The sequence below is a fragment of the Neolamprologus multifasciatus genome, chromosome 9 (assembly GCF_963576455.1).
Source record: "Neolamprologus multifasciatus chromosome 9, fNeoMul1.2, whole genome shotgun sequence".
Classification (NCBI taxonomy): Eukaryota; Metazoa; Chordata; class Actinopteri; order Cichliformes; family Cichlidae; genus Neolamprologus; species Neolamprologus multifasciatus.
In genome coordinates this window covers 30,062,498-30,086,981 of record NC_140447.1, presented here as the reverse complement: position 1 = coordinate 30,086,981, position 24,484 = coordinate 30,062,498, and the positions used below count along the sequence as shown (strand labels likewise).

Genomic DNA, 24,484 nt, shown 5'->3' with positions numbered 1-24,484 from the left:
CGTTCTGTTGTACAGTATTTTACTGAACTGTTTTTCGCTGACTGCTGGTACTTTTAAAGTACATCCAGGGCTCCAGGGGGCGCTCTGTCATGTGTTTTCAGCTCGTTAGTTTGTCCTGAAAGAAAACACACGTCTTTTTGTGTGTTTTCTTTTTGTGGCTCAGCTAGCTTTCTGCAGGAAATCTGACCATCTGCATCGACTAAAGGTGAACGATTAGCTGTATCTGAACATTTGTGCATGCAGTTCAACTCTTCTCCTTTAATGTTAAAGAGCCAACTAGTTCATAGTGGAGAAATCTGAACCTCAGAGCTGCCCCTATCTACTGATTAGCTGTTCGTTGCTAAGCTAATGGTTGTGATGGCTGACTTCGGCAGCAGGGTCGTGCTGAATGTTGACTCTATTCTTGCTGTTATTTAAAAGAATAAACAGAAAAGACTTGAGCAGAAAAATAGGTGGTGGCGGACTATTTATTAGAGGAAAAAACGTTTCGTTAAAATGTGAAGTATCGCTGCTCACGTCTCACTTCTACTTAAAACAGAACATTTTGAATGGAAGTCTTGTTATAACAGGAATGATCAAAATAAACATTTAAACGTGCACTTATAAAAAAGGAATACAATATTATAATAAAAAATTATAATAGCGGCTAATATAATCTACATGTATGTGAAAATTAAAATACTATAATAGAAAAAATGGTCTTAATGGCAATTGCATGAATTATGGGCAAGAGCTGTGCAGTTACATAAATAAACAGTAAAATACTGACAGTTATACCGTAAGTATTTTACTGTAATCACAAATGATTATTTGACATAATAAACACAATTACAGATTTTGTAAATAATCCAAGTAGTTATTGTACTATATATAATATATAATAATATAATAATTGTATTATGAACAATAATTTTCTTGTTTATTGTCTATTTATATGTTAATGCATACCTGCATCAATGAATGAGTAGCATACAAGCATGTACAGATAAAAACTACGAACAAATACCTGGACATGTAATATTAATATTCATTAATCATTAATTAATCGTGCAGACCTTCGTCTTTCAGCTGCTCCATCCCACCCTATCCCTGGGATCTTCCTTTGTGTCACCAACTGCCTGCATGTCCTCCTCCACTACATCCATGATTCTTCTCTCAGGTCTTCCTCTTTTCCTCCTCCCTTGCAGCTCCATCTTCAACATCCTTTCTCCTCCTTTGCACATGTCCAAACCACCTCAGGCTCGTGTCTCTAACTTCTTCTCCTTCTGATCTTTTTATTTCTAAGTCTTTCCATCCTGGTCACTCCAAACAAAAATAAAACTTGGATAATATTTAGTATTTATGAATAAATGTTAAGTGTTTTTCACACGTGGACTTTGGTGGGCTGCCCAGAGGGATGAAGAAAGTTTACCTATAAACCCCGAGTCAGAGATGAGGGGTGTCACAAGGGCAGACTTTGTCCTTGAGGCTCTGAGTGCGCTCTCATAAAAAGGGGCCTTTCACACATTATAGGAGTCTTCTTCCACACAAAATGATCTGTTATGAGTCCAGCATGTTCCAAGCTAGCACACCACTCAGGTGTGTTTTGAGATTTATTTTTATTGTTTTATCAATTTCAGACAGCATCTCAGTCAGTTCACTATCACATATTCCCATATGCTCTTATTTTGAAAGTTGATTCACTATTGACAAACTTGCATCGGCCCTTCCTGTCTCCCGTTTTTCCAACAATAGGCTGATCAGAGCGCTTTTGCTGTGACTGCCAGACTCTGATCCTGTGGTCAGACTGACTTTGGCTTCACCGTCTTGGGTGATGTTAGTCCTTGTTCTGCTCTTTGAGATGGAGCTGCTCTCTAACCAGGATGTGATGCAGGTGGAGGATTGGTTCATGAGCTGCCACGCCGAGCAGAACGAGGACGCCAGTCACAAACCAATATTTACTGTCAGGAAATACTGTGTATATGGTATTGATTTATTGATATATCTAAGAAAGACTTTTTATGCCTTCATTCTGTAGTTTATCTGTTTGCTGCGGGAAGTTTTAATCTAATACATTTTTCTCCTTTCAGACGTCTTTCAAACAGTCGACCGTTCAAAGCGGAGGTGCAGGAAAAGCATCATCATCCTCGGTCATGGCCGGAAACAAAAACTGGGATGGCGCCGGCGGGATGGACCAGATAACAGTCGTGAGAATAGACGACACTCACATCGCTGAAGAGGAGTCGCACGTTGACGGGAAGGTGTTCTACGAGGTGGAGTGCTCGCTGCCTGCGGAGGACGAGGTCGCGGGAGAGGATGACGATGACGGCGTCTACGTCATCGAGTATTCAAACCCTGAAGAGGAGGGGGAGAGTTACCAGTTCACGATGTCCGTAGATCGGTCGCTCCCAGCGAAAGAGCCGATTGTTAAAACTCCGGTGGTCAGCGAGAACCCCGGAGCTCTGCTGCCGTCCAGACCGGCGAGGTTGCGACCTCAGGTGAGCCAGAAGAGGAGGTTGGTAACCGAGGAAGAGGAGATCAAAAGCGAAGAGTTCACGGTGAGCAATAAGAGCGTGCTGGCGCTGGGAGAGGATTACAGCGACGTGATGGAGATGAACTCGGGCTCAGGTAAGAAACTGGTGTGCACGATGTGCCCGCCGCCCGGCAAGCTTTTCAAGAGGGCGTCTGGGCTGGCGGTGCATTTAAAGCAGATGCACCACATGGAGGGGAAGAAGACGTTCTTCTGCACCTCCTGCCAGCAGTCGCTCCGCACTCAGATCGAGCTGGACGCGCACACGAGGCGCCACGCCAACCAGGACGCCGTGTTCGTCTGCCGCCTCTGCGCAGCCGAGGAGGAAGCCGGCACGGAGGAGAAGAAGGGGTTCAAAGGGTCCAGGTGGAGCCTGAAGAAGCACCTGGAGAAGGAGCATCCAGGTGTTATCCCGCGCTGTGACATCTGCAACAAAGGCTTCAAGACGCTCGTGTCGTACCTCGCCGACCAGTTCCGGCACGTCGGGGTGTCGCCGTACTACTGCGCCAAGTGTCAGATCTACGAAATGACTGAGCGGGGTCTGAGCGTGCACATCAGAAACCACAACAAGAAGAAGATGACTGAGCAGAAGGCTAATGAAAGCCGCCTGCAGACTTTTGAAGTCTCCGCCGGTGCTGATAACTCGGCGACAGACGACTCCGACTTCTGACGCTCCAGACTCACCGTTTAGCTTCGTGTTCGAGTGAAGCGGCTCACAGACGTCAGGGTCAAATCCCACATTTTATGCATCTGAACTGAACTTTGGGCAAAAAAACTTTTCCCCTAACAGTTAGAAAACCTTTGTGTGTGTGCAGTTAATGACCAAACATGTTACTGTTTAAGTAGAAGTGTCTAAGAATTATTTGAATTCCCTTCCTTTATTTTCAATTAGGGATAATCGTAGCTGAGGAAACGGGACAAAAAACTTGTCTCAAAGAAAAACGTCCAGGAAACGGTCAGAATCAGCACAGGCGTCCATGTAACTACTGTGTGTGTATTTAAAAGACATTTTACACATTTAATCACAGCCTTCAGTAACCATTGTTTTAAATGTTGCTGATATCTGTGGCGCACACACACAATCAGATTAGTCTTCTTACCTTGCAGGTTAACCCGTCATGATCACAGCTGTGATTCCATCAGACGTGACTTTCAGGGTCGCCTCAAGTCTGTTTTTAAAAGAAAGTTAAGCCGCACAGAGCAGGCGATTAGGTCAGGAAGTCAGAGACAGCAATAGCATAAAGAATTTGATACATTTTCTAGGGATGCACCGATACCGATACTGGTATCGGGTATCGGGGCCGATACTGTAAAATGTGTGTGTACTCATACTCGTAAAAATTTACCGATACCATGAACCAATACCAACTTATTTCATTAATCAGGGTGGCTTGTCATTTCTGTTGTAGTTTTTTAGATTGGCCACTAGGGGGACATACCGCGCTAAACAGGCACAGGGTTAGGCGAGTGAGACTGGCGGCTCCAGATAAAAAAGAGAAACTGGAGGCTGCTGTAGCTAGGCTAAACAAAATGTCAGCAGTGTGGACCGGAACAGCCAACTTTAACTCAGGTTTTGGAAAAGCAAAGAAATTTTTTTTTTTTTGTGTGTGGTCATTTTTATTAAGATTTTATTTTTTATCGGCAGAGAATAAAATAAAACTTGTCTGCATTTGTGTGTGTGTGTGTGTGTGTGGTAGAAGTATCGGTTTTTGTACTCTGTATCGGCAAGTACTCAGATCCAAGTATCGGTATCGTATCGGTTTGAAAAAATTGGTATCGTTGCATCCCTAACATTTTCAAAATAAAAGATCCTTTGAAGACTAAACGCTTGTTTCTGGAACACTCCTGCTGTGAAAGGTGGATCAAAACTTCACCAAAGAGAAGCAGCCGCTGTGTTTCAGGGTTAAGTTTACGCGCTCAAGCGCTCATTTTCTCAAACAAGAAAGAAAGTGTACTTTATTGATCCCCGTGGGGAAATTCCTCTCTGCATTTAACCCATTCACTCAGTGAAGCAGTGGGCAGCCATTGGGCGCCCAGGGAGCAGTGTGTAGGGACGGTACCTTGCTCAGGGGTACCTCAGGGTAGCTGTTCAGGGGAATCGAACCCCCGACCTTCCGTTCATGGGGCCACCACTCTACCTACTGAGCTATCCCTGCCCAACAAGGTGCGTCCCTGCACGAATAGCAGGACTGTACTTACATGGCCCCCTACAACCAGCAGGTAACTATTACTGTACATCAATAAAATGAATATATATAAACTGGGATGCCTCCAGGGGTCTCCTAGGTGACGTGTTTCAGGCATGTCCTACCAGGAGGAGGCCCAAGGGCCTTCGTGGCACCTTACCCCCCTTTGCCAGCTTTTAGGTACCGGTAGCAGTTGTTTTTTGTTGACAGACAACCTCAGATCTGGTTCTAGATTAAGTATCAGCACAGTTTTGGTAAACTGGGTAAAAGTCAGCTAGAAAAAAGGGCAAACAGTCCAAGTTTGAGACATCAGAGCAGGTTACAGCCAATCTGGTGCAGTTTTCTAAAAATCGCACTCTTGGACTAAAACTGAATTTCCCAAACATAAACGCAGTCGTTTGGAGGCGTTATTACAGAAACTTTCCAGGTGTAACTCCCATTTCATGAAGTGTTACAGAAAAATATAGCCAACACAAACAGACCCAAGCTTTCAGTCACATCACATGATCTTTTTTTACAGGTGCTAAAATAAAAGGATCAAACACTTTGGACCAGCAAACAAAGGAAACACCACAAACACTAAGACATTTAAGCTGTTTGTGGAGTGAAAATGCCAAAAGTTTGAACCTTTCACTTCACGTGGTGTGCGTTATTTTTATATAACTGGTCAGCTGACCTCAAGAGGTTACGACAGAAGACAGATTCAAAGCTGTTCCTTTGCCTTTTTTGTTGAGTACGTGTTAAACCTTTTGTGAAGGAGCTTTCCAAGGCGGAAAAAGCTACAAATATTTAAAAAGACCCAAAAAACTTTAAAATACACATAACTTTGTGTAACAGGAATACAGATAATTATCATTACACTGTCCCTCTATACTCAATGTAGGACTCTTTTAGTGGACTCTGGCCACACATTGGAAACCAATGAAATGTTACAGTCTTAACTGCGTTTGTGAAGTTTGTACTGAAATATGCATCAACACTAAATCAAACATAAAACTCTGTTTGAGTCTAAAATGTGGCTTTTAAAGAGCCGGCCGTGTGTAATTAAAGTGCCACAGAGCTCGCTCGTTTCAGGAGCCGAAACCTTTCAAATGTTATTTTAAACTCATCCTGTCATAACTGTACTTTTTATGTTACAGGCGGTGAAAATCATTCGAATATGAGCTGAGTTTGCTGCACAACGAGCTGTTTTATGGAGCGTTTTAGTTTTTCTTCTTTTTAATTGAAATTGCAGGTTTGCTGTGTTCATTTTTTGCTTTTTTGTTCTTTGCTGTGGTGATTTCATTTTTTTCCTGCAACATTGCATTAAAGGGAAAGGCCACTGATTCTTAGCGCTGCTGTTTTCTGTTCACATTTTTACCCTGGAAAGTGAGTGTGGATGAGTTTTTATACTGAAGGGGGTTTACAAGGTGATTCATGTGTCAGTTTTTTTATTTTGCAAGTTTTTAAAAACATTTCTTTAATAAAAAAAAATAATTGAGAACAACAAGCAGACAAAAAGCCAACAAACAACAAAACAGTTCACATACTTCAAAATCAAACATTCTGAATAAAAACCTGATTTCAGTTGAGATAAGCTAAATATTGCATCTTTGACAATAAAACGCTCCTGAGGGTCACGTCCTGTGAAGTCTGACTCTTTCACAAAGTTCAAAACTTTTTCCCGTATTTTCTGTCTCAAATTATTTTTTATTCAAATGACAGGTGTAGTGTAAACATACATTTATGCTTTGCACTTAAGTGCTGTAAAAACTACAAAGATAAATATAAAGTAGACATTTGGCTGCATTCCCATAAATAAGGTTGTTTCCCATTTTAAAAACAGCTTTTTTTAACAGCCTGTTTACGGAGGCCTCGTGTGACGCCTGGAGCTTTTTTTATGCAGGAGTCTTCCTGCTCGACCGGCCCATTCCTCCATCACCTCAGCAAACAGGACTCGCTGCCTCTGCTACTGGTCAAGCATCTTCTGATGCAAGCTGTGTTTCTAACTTTAGTCTGTAGCACCATGTTGGTGAAAGACGACAGGAGACGAGCTGTTGGCATCCCCACTGCAGGTGAAGCCAAAGCGGGCAGCTTTTGAAAAAAAAGTTCCTCTTTAGGTTAGATGTTAATCAGGAAGAGCTCATAATATTTTCCTCCATCCAGCAGCTGCTCGTGACTTTTTGTGCACATTTTTACAGCAATAATAATGCATGTTATCAAAAATGGCTTTAAATCTAATGAAAACAGATTTATCTTGCAGCCAAACCCAACTACAGCAACCAGATGTTCTTTCTTTACTTATGATGTGGTTTTTTAAACATCCATGCACATTTTTCTGCTGTTGCTATGTGTAGTCCCATTGGGAGCACTATTAATCTGAAGTTTATTTGTGGATGAGGGTTATTGAGTCTGGGCTGTCTCGTGTATTTTAACATTTTTGTATTGAAGGCACAAACGAGCATCAAGAAACAAAGAGACACAAAACAGGTTGTCAGAGGTAATACAATAAAACACAGTCAGTAGGTGACTATGTGGTAACGGTTATTTTAACATCAGTGAAAGACAAAACAACAACAATAGCAAGAAAAAAGACGCGTTTTTCCTCTCTTTTTTCCATCTGTAAGTCAAATTTTCAGGTTATTATCAAACTTGAAAATACAGTTCAGGTTGGGCTCAGACTCGAAACACTGAGAAAATTATAAACTGACAACAAAAACACTTTGAACTCAAACCGTAAACTGGAATTATGACTTACTGATGTGGAAAACAAGTTTTTTCAGTGGCAGGAACAAGCTTCCACACAACCCAGCTTTTGGCATTTATAACAGGTGGGCCCTGTTAAATACTGCAGCACTGTGAGCACATTTCTGCTACTACGCTTACTGTTTTCTTTCTTATTATGTTTACATTTAACTCTTGTTGCAAAAATAAATTTACTCTGGTGGGAGAGTGCAGATAACTTTGTACTTTAACAGTAAAAAAACAGTGAAAGTGAAAGTACAGATGCAGTGGCCTGGGTTCAAGTCTGACCTGTGGCCGTTTGTTGTGTCTCTCTCTCTGCTTTCTGTCTGTCTTCACTATTCAATAAAGGCAAAAATGGCAAATAATTTAAAAGTACAGATACTGGTGTTTCTGATAAACTGATACTGGTGTTTGTAAACATTGTATCGTAGTGCTCTGGAGAGTTCACAGCACCACAGGACAGTCCACCTTAACAGAGCTGAGACAGGTGACCTGGTTATGTCAGTTTTGAACCACGCTACATACAAGATGTGTGACGGGCTGATTTGGTATTTTAAGTTTATTTTAGTTTGCGATCCCAGCCAAGTCACCTGACATAAGATAAGATAACCTTTATTAGTCCCACACGTGGGAAATTTGTTTAAGGTTAAAGGTTCTGTCAGATCAGATTTTTGTTTTTAAAAGGCCGCAGACCATGAAATAAGTAAACATTTATCAGCCATCATTATCATTGAGCTAAATACAAACAACAGCAACAAACACGTTCTATAAAATCACATCTCTAATCATCGCATCATCTGTCTACTGTCACCCAGTCGTCCTGAGACCTGCAGCTGTTCCTGGGCGGGATTTGAATGATGCCACCAATCAGGAAGAGAGTGAGTCACTAAGGCACCGGAGTTACTGGGCGGGATTTGTGCAGCTAATAGTTTATATATATAGTATATATATATGTTGGTGGGAGATAGGCCAAGATAAACAGTGTTCAGGGACCCCGCCCCTCCCTGAGCCTGGTTCTGCTGGAGGTTTCTTCCTGTTAAAACGAAGTTTTTCTTCCCACTGTCACCAAAGCGTTTGCTCATAGGGGGTCATCTGATTGTCGGGGTTTTCTCTGTTCTCTTTGTATTATTGTAGGGTCTTTACCTTACAATATAAAACACCATGAGGCAACTGTTGTTGCGATTTGGTGTTATATAAATAAAATTGATTTGAATATTCTTTTGAAGAAATGTACAAACGGTGGATTTGATCCCAGACTGGATTTCCAAAGAGGGTTAACGGAGGAGCTTTAGAAAGGATCCCAGTGTAGAAGGTTTGGTTTCTGAAAACGGTGCAGTCCACTCTGCAGCGCTGACAATCATCTACACTTCCTCTCACTCTTCTGTCAGTCGCTGCTGGATGAATGTCTACGTCCCAACAATATGGCCACAATCAGAGCGTCTCTGCACACGAGGACATACGTTCACTTACGCATTGGTGACTCCCACCTGAAAAGAGAAACAATTGAGGTGATAAGTTAGTGTTTACAGAGACTCACGCAGTCAGCTGTCAGTCACTGATGCAGCACATGAGCCACAATATAAATAGCAGCATAGCAGCTTCCTCAGCTCTCATGTTTCCGTAAGCATGCTGAGTTCAAAGACTTGCATGCTTGTATTACAGAGGGGTTGCTACCTTACAACATAAAGTACCTTGAGGCAACTGATGTTATGATTTGATGCTACATAAATAAATTAGAATTCAATGGATTCAAGTCTTATTTCTGAACAGATTTCACTCAAGTCCGATAAATTTAATGTTGAATATTTAGAAAAGTGCCCCGAAGGCCATAGAATCTATAAAGGGGAGATCATGAGGAGGGGACTTCTATGACAGGCTGATTGGTGAGGCTGAAGCAGATTAATAACAACCTCCTACTGACCTGAACGTCTCCAGTCTGTAGTCTGGATTCATCTGAAGAATAATCAGTGCTGTCACGTCATAATTCTTCAAGTAGTTGTTGCTCATGTCCAGCTCTCTCAAATGGGAGGGGTTCGACTTCAACGCTAAGACCAGAGGGTGACAGCTGGACCTCGTCAATCTGCATTCCCACAGTCTGAATAAAAAATAAAACAGGTTTAGAAAAACAAGCTCCCGCTTCACAAAGTTAGGTGTTTGATAATAATGTGTTCAGAGAAGAAGAAAATTTAACATAGAGAAGTTTAGAAAACTGCAACGCAAAAACAAAAAAATAAAGGCAAATAGATGCAGTGATTCAAACTGAGAAAGTGGAAAAGAAAAATGTTGACTGACTTTAGAATCTCCAGCCTACAGTCTGGACTGCCCAGAAAATCACACAGGTAGTGCAACCCTTCATCCTTCAGCTTGTTGTTTCCAGACAGGTCCAGCTCCCTCAGATGGGAGGGGTTGGACTTGAGAGCAGAGACCAGTAAACTACAACTGTAGAATGACAATCTGCAGATCCTCAACCTAAATGAAAAATAAAGATCGCCTAAATAACATATTTTACAATCAAATCGTATTTTAGGTTTTAAGTGTGTTAACATTTCCTAATCCTGCAAACCACCATCAACTGAAAAGCAGGAAACCAGAATAGAATAAAACTCTGACCTCAGAGCCTCCAGTCGACAATCAGGACTCTCCAGAAAATTACAAAGCAGCTTCACTCCTGAATCCTGCAGCTTATTGTCACTCAGGTTGAGCTCTCTCAGATGGGAGGGGTTGGACTTGAGCGCACAGACCAGAGAATCACAGCTGGTCTCTGACAACCTGCATGAACTCAAACTGGACACAGAACAAAACAGTTTAAGCTCCTAGTTGAGAACATTTAGTGTCCACAATCTCAAACCTTTTATTAAACAGGCCTGAGAGTCAAACTATGTTATTGATGAGCTTGGATTTGGCTCGATCTTCAGCAGGAAAAGACGAGTTCAGATTATTTGTAGATTCAAATAAGCATCTATAGTCATTAGTATTAGTCATAAACATATTGAGATATTAGATATTAAATTATATGTTTGTGAAAATCTGATCACTGAACACTTGAGGGAAGAATTATTATTATTTTTTGAATTTAAAGTATGAACTGACTTCAGACTCTCTAGTTTACAGTTGTGACTTTTGAGTCCACCAGTCAGCAGCCTCATTCCTGGGACTTTCAGGTAGTTTTCACTCAGGTCCAGATGTACCAGGTGGGAGGGTCTGGACTTCAGGGCTGAGGCCACGACTTCACAGTGAGTATCTGAGAGGTCACAGCCAGGGAGTCTGTCACACACATTAATACACATACAACAAAATGTGTTACAATACATTTATAGACCTCATACAGTCCGCAGTCTGCTACACATCAGATTCCCCAAAGATATTGAGAGGCCATCTTTTCCAGGAAAATGTTATTGTCCACTGCGTTTAATGTGACTTTGGGGGTCTTCAAATTCATGGGCTGCATCCTCCTGAGGCCGCACTTGTTGGCCGATGTGACGAAGGCTGTCTAAAGTCGTAGACTCCGACAAATGAGGCCGACAAATCCGTCCTCCTTTTCCCCAGATTTGAAGGATGGGTTGGGTGTATCCTTTGTGGCCCACCATATCCCAGAATTCATAGTGCGGCCCAGCCAATTCCAATTTCCAACAATAGCGGCCGTTACTAAGTTTTATTATTAGTCTTTCTGGGACACAAAATAAACTTTTAAGATATTTTCAGGTGACAATGTAGCTGTGTAAACTTCAAATATCTGCTCAGTTTTTTAAGATATCACATATTTGTAATAGTGCTCTGAGTCACTTAGATAATTTAAAAATGTTATTGTTTGGCTTTTTTCAGTGTTTTATTTGTTCGTGAGTTAATTGGTTTGGCTGAGATTAAAGTTCGCTCACTTCTGGCCTACCCGGCCTTCGAAGGACCCGGCCCACGTAGACTGCGAGGCCGGGTCCTCAGGAGGATGCAGCCCATGAATTTGGACACGGCTTTTGTCTACTTTTTATGGAGTTGAACTTACTGAACATACTGCCGTTAGTTTCACATCGGTACCAAATGATACACTGGTAGAGTCAAATACTACGTTTGACTCCAAAAGGAATTTCCACCTGGACTTACCGAGCCTTTCTGCAGTTCCTCACAGCTGGGATCAATCTCAGTCGCCCCTCCAGTGATGTCTTGTACCTCTTCAAGTCAAGCTCCTCCAGAACCTCCTCTGACATCTGCAGCATGTAGGCCAGAGCTGAGCAGTGGATCTCGGAGAGCTCCTTCTCTGATCTGTTCTCTGACCTCAGGAACTCTTGGATCTCCTGAGATACCGAGAGGTCGTTCATCTCTATCAGGCAGTGGAAGATGTTGATGCTTCTGTCGGGGGCGATTTTTGTTTTCTTCTCCTTGAGGCTGTTAACGGTTCTCTGGATGATTTCTGGAGTGATCTCTGCCTTGCCCAGCAGACTTCCTAAGATTTTCTGGTTGGATTCCAGAGTGAGGCCATGAAGGAAGCGAACAAACAGATCCAAGTGGCCATTTTTACTTTTGAGGGACTTGTCCATGACTCTGCTCAGAAAGACATCCAGAGATGTGTCACTGTTTTTGTTGTCCCACTTTGTCCCTGGGAATTGCTTCAACACCTCTATGTCCTTGTTGGTGTAACAGTGAAACATGTAGACTGCAGCCAGAAACTCCTGAATGCTCAAATGAACAAAGCAGTAGACTGGTTTCTGGAAGATCACACACTCTCTTTTGAAGATTTCTGTACAAACCCCTGAATACACCAAGGCCTCATCGGGATCCAGACCACACTCCTCCAGGTCTTCTTGGTAGAACATGACGCTTCCTTTCTCCAAATGTTCGTATGCCAGCCTTCCCAGCTTCAGAAGAACCTCCCGATCAGCCTCTGCTACCTCCTGTGCCATCTCTTGTCCCTCATGATATTTGTGCTTCTTTCTCTTCATCTGAACTAGAAGGAAGTGTGAGTACATATCCGTCAGGGTCTTGGGCAGCTCTTCCCTCTGATCTGTAGTCAACATGTCTTCAAGGACTGTAGCGGTGATCCAGCAGAAGACTGGGATTCTACACATGATGTGGAGGCTCCTAGATGACTTGATGTGGGAGATGACTCTACTGGACCGTTCTTCATCACTCAGTCTCTTCCTGAAGTACTCCTCCTTCTGCTCATCCGTGAATCCACGTACTTCTGTGACCCTGTCGACACATCCAGAAGGGATCAGATTGGCTGCTGCAGGTCTGGAAGTTATCCAGATGAGAGCCGAGGGAAGCAGATTCCCCTCGATGAGGTTTGTCAGCAGCTCACAGACTGATGACTTCTGTGTGACGTCTGATATGATCTTTGTTATGATGAAATCCAGTGAAAGTCTGCTTTCATCCAGGCCATCAAAGATGAGCAAAAGTTTACAGAGATCCAGGTTCTCCGCTGTGACCTTCTCTAATGTTCGATGGAAAACGTGGAGCAGCTCCAGAAGACTGTACTGCTTATCTTTGATCAGGTTCAGCTCTCTGAATGAGAGCAGAACCACCACATTAATGTCTTGGTTTTCCAAGCCCTCTGCCCAGTCCAGAGTGAACTTCTGAACCGAGAAGGTCTTCCCAACTCCAGCAATGCCATTTGTCAGCACAACTCGGATATCTGTTTGTTGGTCAGGTAAGGCTTTAAAGATCTCGTGGCACTTGATTGGAGTGTCCTCGAGGGTGATCTTGGAAGGTGTCTCAAGCTGCCTCACCTCATGCTGCGTGTTCACATCTTCCGGCCGCCCCTCCGTGATGTAGAGCTCAGTGTAGATCCTGTTGAGGAGGGTTCCTTTGGTTTCATGAGTTCCTTCAGTCACACGTTCACATTTCCTCTTCAGTTTGAGCTTATGCTCATCTAAAACCTTCTGCAAACCACCATCAACTGAAAAGAAGGAAAACACAATAAAAGAAAACTCTTAAATGTCTGAACAAGAAGATAAACTCCAGTTTTCAGAAATGAATCTACCAGCAAATAGATGTTCAGTCTTACTTGGTATCAAGCTGCTCGGACTGGCTGTCTGGACTCCAGCTGTGGTTCCTGAGTGGTGCCAGGAGGGCAGCTTTGATGAAGCAGACCAGTCCCTGCATGAAGTGAAGCACTGTCTGCAGAAGTGTCATAAATATTAAAGTTTAATAACATGCTGGCTTACAGAAAAATATCATTATTGAATCATATTTAAACACAACACCTCTGTTGTATTTGTGCTTTAACAGAATCACACATGTAAATGAGGTAATGATTAGCAGGATTATTGAAAGAAAATCAAAAACTATTGTACAGTCTGACCAATCACTGACGCTATGGTCCCTGATACAGAGCAGAGGAACCCTCTGGCTTTTTATTAGTGCACCGGAGCACAGCTACAATAGTGCATCTGTGCATGGGTAACTTCCACATCTGTTAAAGCACCATTAATGCTGGATAGTAGCTTTTAGGACAATATATGCTGCAGCTGAGACAACAAGTTTTTAAAAGGCCAAACTACAGTTTGTATACCGACAGGACGACTCTAAGCTTTAGCAAAAGACCAGTAGACCAAACTACAAAGTGTTTTTATAGGGAGAAAAGTTACATTCAGGTCTTTATGTCTTGGAGACATAAGTGAATTGTATCCTGCTTCATGTATACAATAACAATGAAAATAATGTTTTCACAGGACCTTTGAAAATCTAAGTGCACCCTTACTGCTTCCATAGGGATTAGGAGGGTACGTATCATCCAGGGCCTTCCAAACAAATGCGCTTCATTGAATAATCAAATGTGAACATCTCTATAAAAGTAAAAGCTTAGACAGTTTGCTAATACGATTGGACAATGGACAAATACATGTCAACAGCTCTGTGTTGTAATTGACATTAACAACTATTTAGAGAAGATGTGGTCTCTTACTCTGTGTGTGAGGGTCCGGGTTGATTCCTTAAGTCTGGAGGGGCATCTCTGGATATGTCACTCTTCATAGACAAACAGTCGGATACTGGAGACGCCGCTCTCTGTCTGTGCACGAATGTAGAATAAATCACAAATTGCTCTTATTGTGTCAGAATCAGATTAACTGGACTAAAGTTCAGGATTTCTTTAGTACAACTCGAATGTTGATTTAATAATTCATAACTAATCAATAATAGAGCGTTACATCTGATCTAATAGTTCTGCTTAAGAAAGCGTTGTTCTTCAGTCTGAATGTTAACCATCAGGTCTGTTCTCAGAAGAAGTGGTCTCTTACTTTGTGTGTGAGGGTCCGGGTTTATTACTGAAGTATAGAGGGTCTTTCCTGGAGGAGTCACTCTTCATAGACAAACAGTCGGATCCTGGAGACTCTGCTCTGTGTCGGTGCTGCCCACGTCTGGAAACACAAAGATAATAAACTGGAACCTTCCTGATTTTATTAGATGCACACAGAACTGCAAGAACTCCTTTATTCATGAGTTTATGTTGATGCTCATTAAACAAGTTCATCACTGAAGCTTTGCTGTGTTCATAGGAATGCATTCTTAGTTTTCTTCCTGCTTCAACACGAGTCACCTTCACCTCTGTTTACAGCACAAACTGAGTCTTACTCTGTGTGTGAGGGTCCAGGTTGATTCCTTAAGTCTGGAGGGGCTTCTATGGAAATGTCACTCCTCATGGACAAACAGTCGGATCCTGGAGACGCCGCTCTCTGTCTGTGCACGAATGTAGAATAAATCACAAATTGCTCTTATTGTGTCAGAATCAGATTAAGTGGACTAAAGTTCAGGATTTCTTTAGTAAAACATGTTCCCATGCATCATGATACTAAAACCTCACAGCTGCATATGTCGTGCTGAAGAATGGAGTTAAAATATATCAACAGATAACTTGGGATACACACCTCTGTTTTCTTTTTTCCAGTGTTAATTGTAGATGAGCATTTTAAACTGTGGAAGTCAAAACACTTTTACCTAAACTGCTGTAAAACTGTGTAAAATATAAATCAGCTCAATCCCCTTTATATAAAGGAACAAAGACAACATCCTCAAACCGGTAAATAACTCCTCATTTTGAATTTTATCTCAAAGTTTCGGGGCTGACCAGATGTGTCTGCAGCCACGTGAACAGAAAAACAGGAGAAAGAAGGTTTTTATTTCGAGTGAGTATCTGATTAAACGTATGTGTAGTTTCTCAGTCACCCAGGTCATGGTAGTTTAGCAACATGTTCTCACTCCCAAAGCATAACATTTTACGCTGGGTGACAAATCGTCTGTATATTACACTTTGGCCACCCAACATGTCCCTATGTTACAAGTTCAGAAAAATGCGGAAACAATATAACCATTTAGAATGAATCTACACATGTACGTTTATTCTACCTAAATCACTTTGGAAAATACTGCCTAACACGATTAAGGTCATGGTTAGGGCTGGAATACACGACTGTGTTATACCTTATAAACCCAGTTTTTAAATCAATAAGTAGTTTCCTAGAATAAAGCGATATATGTGATCTAATAGTTCTGCTTAAGAAAGCGTTGTTCTTTGGTCTGAATGTTAACCATCAGGTCTGTTCTCAGAAGAAGTGGTCTCTTACTTTGTGTGTGAGGGTCCGGGTTTATTACTGAAGTATAGAGGGTCTTTCCTGGAGGAGTCACTCTTCATAGACAAACAGTCGGATCCTGGAGACTCTGCTCTGTGTCTGTGCTGCCCACCTCTGGAAACAAAGATAATAAACTGGAACCTTCCTGTTTTTATATTAGATGCACAAAGAACTGCAAGAACTCCTTTATTCATGAGTTTATGTTGATGCTCGTTAAACAAGTTCATCACTGAAGCTTTGCTGCTTTCATGGGAATGCATTCTTAGTTTTCAACATGAGTCACCTTCACCTCTGTTTACAGCACAAACTGAGTCTTACTCTGTGTGTGAGGGTCCAGGTTGATTCCTTAAGTCTGGAGGGGCTTCTATGGAAATGTCACTCCTCATGGAGAAATAATCGGATCCTGGAGACGCCGCTCTCTGTCTGTGCACGAATGTAGAATAAATCACAAATTGCTCTTATTGTGTCAGAATCAGATTAAAAGGACTAAAGCAGCGGTCCCCAACCCCCGGGCCACGGACCAGTACCACTCCGTGAGTCATTTGGTACCGGGCTGCGAGAGTTGAGGCTCGGGTGTGAAATTTATGGTTTTCAGTGTTTTTATCACCATTTTTTATAGTTTTTATGGGTAACTTGGTTTCCCTGGGTCTTTTCCCGTGTCTTATGAAAAAATCTTCGTTTTTTTGGTACCAGTACTGGTTTCATTTTGTTGTTTTTATCCGCGACACCTTAAAGGCCGGTCCGTGAAAATATTGTTGGACATAGACATGCCTGACTGCACAGGTCTCAGAGAGATCATTTTTAAGACAGGTAGGATCTCAGCCATGATAAAAAAAAATCTGTAACTCCAATAAAATGTTCTAGCCTATGCAATAAAATACAGGGATCCATAGTGTCAAAGGCAGCACGTAGATCTAGCAGTAATAAAAGTAAAGTGTGATCATTGTCTGCATTCACCAACAGATGGTTTACCACTTTGATTAAGGCCGTTTCTGTGGAGTGATTTGGTCTAAAAACAGACTGAAATGGCTCAAACAGATTGTTTGTTGACAGATGCTCAGCAGGCTGCTTAAAAACAACATTTTCAAAGACCTTAGGCAAAAAAAGGTGTGAGGTGGGTCTATAGCTCGCACCAACAGCTCTAAAACTGTGTCAAATATAAATCAGCTCAATCCCATTTACACTACAGTACAAAGACAACATCCTCAAACCGGTAAATAACTCCTCATTTTGAATTTTATCTCAGTTTGGGCGCTGACCAGATGTGTCTGCAGCCACGTGAACAGAAAAACAGGAGAAAGAAGGTTTTTATTTCAAGTGAGTATCTGATTAAACGTATGTGTAGTTTCTCAGTCATCCAGGTCATGGTAGTTTAGGAGCTTGAAGAGAAGGCAACAGGACTTCTTTACGTTTTTTTATGGAGATGTTTCACTTCTAATCCAAGAGGCTTCTTCAGTTCTGCAGCATATGCAGTTTTTTAAGGGTTTACAAGGTGTAAAGTATCAGGTCTACTACAGATCCCAGAAAACCTCCAATGTGTGTGAGGAAAACTCCTCATTTACATGAACAAATGTAACCTATCAGACAGATATAACTCAAATATAATATATATATATATATATATATATATATATATATATATATATATATATATATATATATATATATATATATATATATTTAATATAATCAATAAAAAGTTTCCTGGAATAGAGAGATATACGTGAACTAATAGTTCTGCTTTAAAAAACATTCCTCGCTCTGAAAGCTGACCATCAGGTCTGTTCACAGAAGATGTGGTCTCTTACTTTGTGTGTGAGCGTCTGGGTTGATTCCTTAAGTCTGGAGGGGCATCTCTGGAAATGTCACTCCTCATGGAGAAATAATCGGATCCTGGAGACGCTCCTCTGTGTCTGTGCTGCCCACGTCTGGAAACACAAAGATAATAAACTGGAACCTTCCTGTTTTTTATTAGATGCACAAAGAACTGCAAAAACTCCTTTATTCATGAGTTTATGTTGATGCTCATTAAACAAGTTTCTCTTTTCATCACTGAAGCTTTGCTGTGTTCATGGGAATGCATTCTTAGTTTTCAACATGAGTCACCTTCACCTCTGTTTACAGCACAAACTGAGTCTTACTCTGTGTGTGAGGGTCCAGGTTGATTCCTTAAGTCTGGAGGGGCTTCTATGGAAATGTCACTCCTCATGGACAAACAGTCGGATCCTGGAGACGCTGCTCTCTGTCTGTGCACAAATGTAGAATAAATCAAATTGTAAAATGTAAATTTAAAAAATTGGAATGACTTACAAATCTTTTTTTTGTCAGTGTCAGTAAAATAATTTAATTTAAATCTGTGATTTCCACGTCTCCTCGTCAGGCTACTTGGACCTGAGTTAATGTTAATGGATCAAGTTTAAGGCTGAGCTGCAGTGTAAAGTTACTCTAACATGCAGATGTTACATTAAGGACAGCGCAGAGCAGCGGTGCAGCATTAATCTCTTGGCTGATATTCAGCATCCGTGCTGCTTTCTGCTCTTATATGATTTATATAATCAGCAGCTCCTCTGGTAATGTCTCTGACCGGAGCCGGCATCGATCCACTCTGGGGGAAATGATGGCAAACGCCTCCTTTCGTGTGAGCCTGAATTAAAGGGGTGCAACCAGAATTTCTTTCATACTGGTGGCCATATGGGGGCATGTAAAAATATTGGGGGTGTCACATTTAACACAGAATCTCCAGTTTCATTATGCTGTTGTCAAATTTAGGTTAATTGAAAAATATGGCAAAAAAAAAAGAGGCAGAAAATAATTTTGTGCAAAGTTAATTTCCTGCTGTTAAAGTCGTTGCCAATGCCCCCCCCCCCTTTTTTTTTTTTTTTTTGGTGGCGCCCTTGATGAATTCACAGCTGATGACCAACTGAATCTCTGAGGTTTCAGGTTTTGCTGAGTGTTGGACTGGATCCATTCGCAGCCCCTCTGGTCTGTAACAGGGCGGCTCTGCCTCTTTCAGTTTAAGTTTTGTTTAGTGGGGACATTTTTTCCCTAAACATGTTAAACTTCTGCACTTCGTAGGAGCTGGTTTTAAAGTCCACGCATGTTTCTATGTGCGTAAAATACGCGGATGTTTTTCGTGCAGCAGTGAAGTGGAGCTGATCTGACACACAGCACGATTTTCCCCTTCCGGGTGCAGCAGCATGAGCATTGGGCACAAACCGGGTCTTACTTTAGATCCCAGGCTCCGGGGTGATCGCTGAGAGCCCCAGGATGATGTCTGGGGTGGTTTCTTTTCAGAGGCCGGCAGCTTCGGTCCTCTTCTTCCGCCAAATCACTCATGTTCCCTCAGTCTGAGAGTGAAAGAAGGACACGTGTCAGTTTCGGGAGTGAAACAGCTTTTTGAATCCGCCTGGTGAAAAGCTCCGTCTTTGTTTCCCTGCTTCACCCACGGAGACGCTCTGACAGCAGAATAATGATCATTACGCTGAGATCACCTCGTTTCGCTCCTTCTGCTCCTCTGCTCCAAAATGGAGTCCAGCACTTTCACTTTCACTTCTCCCGCCCCCCGTGGAGCTGCTCCTCCTCTCTCCAGTTTCTGGAAATGACTACATCTGCCAATTTAATCCCTCAAACATGAATATTTAATAACAATCCTCCAAAATCGGACTAATGACATGAAATATGAGGAGGGACTCTCAGCTCAGCAGTGGTTTAGGGAAGCTCAGAGCACAGTGTGAGCAGGGAGGGGGTTTATTTAAACATGGTGTAGTTATTAATGCAGTGAGCTGATGGAGATGTTGATCTGGTATCGCTTTGGTTCTGTGGGCAGGTGCCGAGTCCATAGCAGCTCTGACATCTGCAGGCGGATGCTGCTTTAACTACGGACCCGTTGATCTGCCACCATCAGCACCATCGTCATCACACACTACAGAAACCTCACACTGGACTTCAGGCACCTTGGCTTCTCCTTTCCTCTTCCAGGCTCCAGATAAGGGGTGTCAAACATAAGGCCCAGGGGCCAGAATCAGCCCGGTAAAGAGCCCGGTAGAGGCCAGTGGACAGCTTTGGAAAATGTGAAGGATGGTGTAAAGTTTTGGAGTTTCAAATGTAGCGTATAAGCTTATTTTGACACTTCCCCCATGGCCATGCTAACTACACATAGTAATTTAGTAGCAGATAAACAATTAAATGACATAAACGTTCACTTTTTTTACTTTCTAAAGAAATTTCAGTTTAAAATAAGTTAAAACAAATAATAATAAACCCTTATTAACAAATACTTCCTGTTTTATAACTACAGTACTATACTTAGAGTCCGAGCACCAGATTTTTATTCTATTTAAACATATTTCTTACAGTTTAATCCCAAAGAGTCGTGCTGACAGATTAGTTCACCATGCAGAGAAACTGATGCGTGCCGCTGAGACTGGACGTCTCATGTTAAGATAAAGACTCACAGAAAGAAGAGTTTCACTGGTTCCCCCACGGTGTTAGAAGTTTGACATCTCTGCTCTGGGAGCTTCTTATTAATGATACGCAAAATTCACTTTCATCTGAAGACAGGACTTTGGACCTCCGAGCAACAGTTGAGTTCTTGGCTCATGAGCGGTTTGACAGCTGTGCATGGCGGCGACGTCGTCCTCAGTCCATCTGCAGCTCTCCAGTCTTTGAGCTGTGAGGCGGGCAGAACGATCCGGACATCCATGGTATCGACACCACACACACTGGAATCGGCATCAGAGACAAACTTTGCTTCTGTCCTCTAAGTCCAGCATGTAGCCCCGTGAATTGTGTTAAATAAAGTAACAAATATCCCTCAAACGTGCACTGTTATTATCCTGCAGCACATTGAACCAACAGGAGATGAGCCAGCTGCTTCAAAGGCACATTTACACTCCAGGTCTGCAACAAACTAACAGGCGCTTTTTGCTGTGCTAAAGCAAAAATCACACTGATTTAATGGTCATTAAAATGTGTTCCCAGGGATCAGCTGTCAGCTGTGTGTGGAGATGCCACTTCCTGCTCTCTGCAGTATCATTTTTAGGTTATTATGCTTTCACATTTAAATTCAAGCGTCTCTGGTGTCAGTTGTAACAACGTGAAAGTGAGAACATGTTTTTTAGAAAGAAATGAGGTAACAGCTTCAGGGAGATCAAAGCACGACACTCTTTGACTGATTATTGTTTTTATTGTTTTTAATAGAAAGTCCAGCTCTCGCCGCAGGTACAAAAACTGAGAGCTGGCGTAGCAGCAGGGCTGACTGCGTCTCCGACAGGATCAAATCAGAGAAGGAGAGGAAGAGGAGCGAGGATGAAGAGAGAAGAAAGAAAGCTATGCCTCTGGTCATGAAGGGGGAAAACAAAATCAGCGTTTCATCATCCCAGAGCTGTACATGGATAGACGAGGAAGAGATCAACACTTACATATATATTCAATAATTATATATAAAACATAAAGAAAATCTGCATTTTATCCCTTTTTCTCACAGACACCCAGACGACCACAGAGAGGAAGCAGTTTCTAATCATTGACCCGCAGAAGCAAGAAGCTCAGCGGCTGTGGAAGATCGTCTCCACCAGGAAAAGACGAACAACAACTGGCCACGATTCCAAAAAATGTTCCAGACGGAGTGAAAAACGTCTCACTGAGTTAAAAATATCAGAAATTAATTCAGAGATAAAAGTCTTAAAATGACATAACAGAGATGAAAAGTTCATTTCAAAGATTTGTGTTTGAGTTTAAAATAAGCTTTTTAATGAAAAATGACTTTTTAATGTACGATGAAAACAAACGTGTATTTTAAAAACAACTTCTCTTATAATTTGATTTGTTTTTGGGGAATGTGTCATTTTACACTTTTGTTTTTCAAAATCTGACTTTACCTTTTAACATTTCACATTTTAATCTCACATTTAATCTCTAAAATGTTATGTTGAAACTTTGTCTCACTATTATTTTTTATAATTTATAATATATATAATCATTTTTAGCTCATAACTGTTTAAATCTCAACTAGAAAAATGGAATTTGGCTTTAAATTGAACTTTTTATTGACATTTTCCACTTTTGTTTTTCAAAATCTGACTTTACCTTTTAATATTTCACATTTTAATCTCATATTTAATCTCTAAAGCCTAAAATGTTATGTTGAAACTTTGTCTATTATTTTTAAAAAAATCTGGACTCCTTATATCATAATTTCATCTTTAACACGTGACTCGTTTAAAAGCATTTTGATCTAAAAACTTCATTAGGGACATTTTACTTCTAAATTTCCAGTTTCTATTTTAAATCTGGACGTTTTCTCATAATTTAGAATTTTTTAATTGGAGCCTCAATCTGAACATAAACGATTTACACCGTTAAGCGACTTAAACATGATTTTTGTTTTTCTTCTGCTGGTGGAAAACGAGCTCGCACAGTCTGAGTCCGGCGCTTTTTGCTTTATGTGACGCTCGCTTGTTTGCAGCAGAGGCGCACGCAGAGAGGGCGGAGCGTAACAGCCCTGAATGCCCAACACTGCGGACACGAGGAAGCTTCGGAGGAATTTAACAGGCCGTAACAACGTCTGGCAGCGACGTCGGTGCTCGTATCGATCCAGGACGTAAAATCAGTGAGCTGTGATGACGATGAAGGACTTATATTGACACAATTAATCAGATATTTGTTCTTGGAAGTGTTTCATTAGGGCCTAACCCCAAAGACCTTCAGTTTAACGAGATATTAAATGTAGAAACGATGGACATGTTTGTATTTTAGTGGCTAGAACTGATTCTTTTCACACAGATCGTCCACAAGTCTCAGTGAACTGACCCTTTCACTGATTTCTCCACCACTGGACCTCCGGTAGTTTCGACTCCTGCTGGAATGTTTTTAAAAGTGTTTTTTTTCTCAGATTTGTAAAGGGTTCGCTGACACAAAAACAGGAAACGCACCAGACGCCAGCTCACCTGGCAGAAACAGCGCCACAGCAGTCGAGACAGAAGAGTTTGACTTAAAAGAAAAACGTCGAAAAGTAAATGTAAGACGTTTAAATCATAAAATCAACATCAGCAAAGATGAAAACAAGGATTCAGGTTTTGGAGTTGTTTCATATCAGGTCTGATAAACCTCTCTGTGCCTCGCTCGCCTTCTTCCACTCACACTCGTGTGCTTTGTTTTTTATATTTGTATGTACACCGCCTCCTCCTGGACGTATAAAAATGCATTGTCTTGATTCATAGAAACCTGAGTTGCTCGACATGTTCTGTATTTACAGTTCTGCTGCACGTAAGGAGGAGATCAGCCGGCTCGTACAGACGTCGCGTGACCATCGGTGGAGGCGAGAAACGCCTTTTTCACCCGTCAGCCTCATTTACAGGCAACAGATCATTTTAGTTTGTGTTTGTGAAGGAAGAAGGAGAAAACTCAGCGTTAAAGCTGCTTCTGTGGCCTCGTCTTCTGCTTTAAATTTACTGGCACATCCTAAAACTGCACAAGAGAAGCCAGAGAGGAGCTTTAAGTCAGAGGTGCTCGGCCCTGCTCCACAAACACCTGATTTTACTCATGTTTCAGGGTTTTATCAGCAGCTCTCTGATCGCGCTCAGAAGTTCAGATAAAGTTAATTATTTGGATATTTGACATTTTTATTTAAGCTTTAGTGCTAAAATTTGAAATCCCAGCTGCTGATAGGCTCAAGCTTTGCCTCCAGTCTCCTGAGGAGGAGGAGGGAGCACCGCCCTTCATCACATTAAGATCTTTAAAAACCAGATTAAAGAGTAAAATAACAGGACAATAGTGTTAAATATCAGACCAGAGTGTCCAGGAGACGTTATACTGATGACAAAACTACTCTGGGAGCGTTTCAGAAGCACAGCCCTCCCGTGGCCACCAGGGGGCAGCAAAAGCTCAACATGTGCAGCTTAAAATTGATACTGTTACAAAGACAGAGTGGGCTCTTTCTGCTCCAAGTGTTGTTTCCACACTTCATCACTCTTCTGTGATTTCCTGGATTTCCGTTTGTTCAAAGAATAAATCCGATCATGTTTTTCTTGCTGACAACAAATCCCAGCAAACAGTGATTCCAGTATCTTATCATGGGATTGATTGGCAGTAAGAAAAAACATCTGGAGGTGTCATCACGTTTGCTGCCTGGATGATTGAACGAGCCCACCGTCAAACACTCTGGACTAGAACACGGCTCAGATGTTTGTTCTTTGCTTTGTTGTTGCACATTAAAGTTAAAATACTGGATAGCAGGTTTCAGTTTGTCCGACAAAAACAACACAGGCTGCAGACGGTTGCAGCAGGTTACTGAAGGTTAAATAAAATCGATTTCATTCACTTTTCTTAAAGAAATGGCAAATTTATGAGAAAAGCGTTTGTGCCACAGTGTGTGACGTGATTACAGAGCATGGATATGCATGATGTTTTTGTCTGGGGCCACACGGAGCCAATAAAAGTGAAAATTTAATGAAAGTTTTGTTTTTCAAAATGTGGATTTTTTCAGATTAACTGGAGAGGTGTTTTCT

The 24,484-nt window shown here is 41.6% G+C and overlaps 2 protein-coding genes across 4 annotated transcripts; one reads left to right on the top strand and one right to left on the bottom strand.

Moving 5' to 3' along the window:
- The first annotated feature begins 84 nt into the window (after positions 1 to 84).
- Positions 85 to 9,660, top strand: LOC146511823 (uncharacterized). 3 transcript variants are annotated; one of them, XM_085171962.1, is made up of 3 exons: positions 87 to 205; positions 1,735 to 1,964; positions 2,070 to 9,660. In XM_085171962.1, the coding sequence occupies exons 2-3, from the start codon at positions 1,962 to 1,964 to the stop codon at positions 3,177 to 3,179; spliced, it is 1,113 nt and encodes a 370-aa protein (XP_085028088.1). In that variant the 5' UTR covers positions 87 to 205; positions 1,735 to 1,961; the 3' UTR covers positions 3,180 to 9,660. The 3 variants fall into 3 exon arrangements, with proteins under 3 accessions (XP_085028089.1, XP_085028088.1, XP_085028087.1); XM_085171963.1 differs by lacking the exon at positions 1,735 to 1,964 and having other exon boundaries at positions 85 to 205; XM_085171961.1 differs by lacking the exon at positions 87 to 205 and having other exon boundaries at positions 915 to 1,964.
- LOC146511822 (NACHT, LRR and PYD domains-containing protein 3-like) lies at positions 7,430 to 24,456 on the bottom strand. Its single transcript, XM_085171857.1, has 15 exons — positions 19,204 to 24,456; positions 18,119 to 18,223; positions 17,786 to 17,905; positions 16,296 to 16,400; positions 15,972 to 16,091; positions 14,983 to 15,087; positions 14,649 to 14,768; positions 14,315 to 14,419; positions 13,415 to 13,527; positions 11,515 to 13,306; positions 10,510 to 10,683; positions 10,030 to 10,203; positions 9,712 to 9,888; positions 9,341 to 9,514; positions 7,430 to 8,906 (listed from the first exon to the last, which is right to left on the bottom strand). Exons 1-15 carry the CDS (start codon positions 19,311 to 19,313, stop codon positions 8,882 to 8,884), a joined length of 3,519 nt encoding a protein of 1,172 aa, XP_085027983.1. The 5' UTR covers positions 19,314 to 24,456; the 3' UTR covers positions 7,430 to 8,881.
- Positions 24,457 to 24,484: the final 28 nt, after the last annotated feature.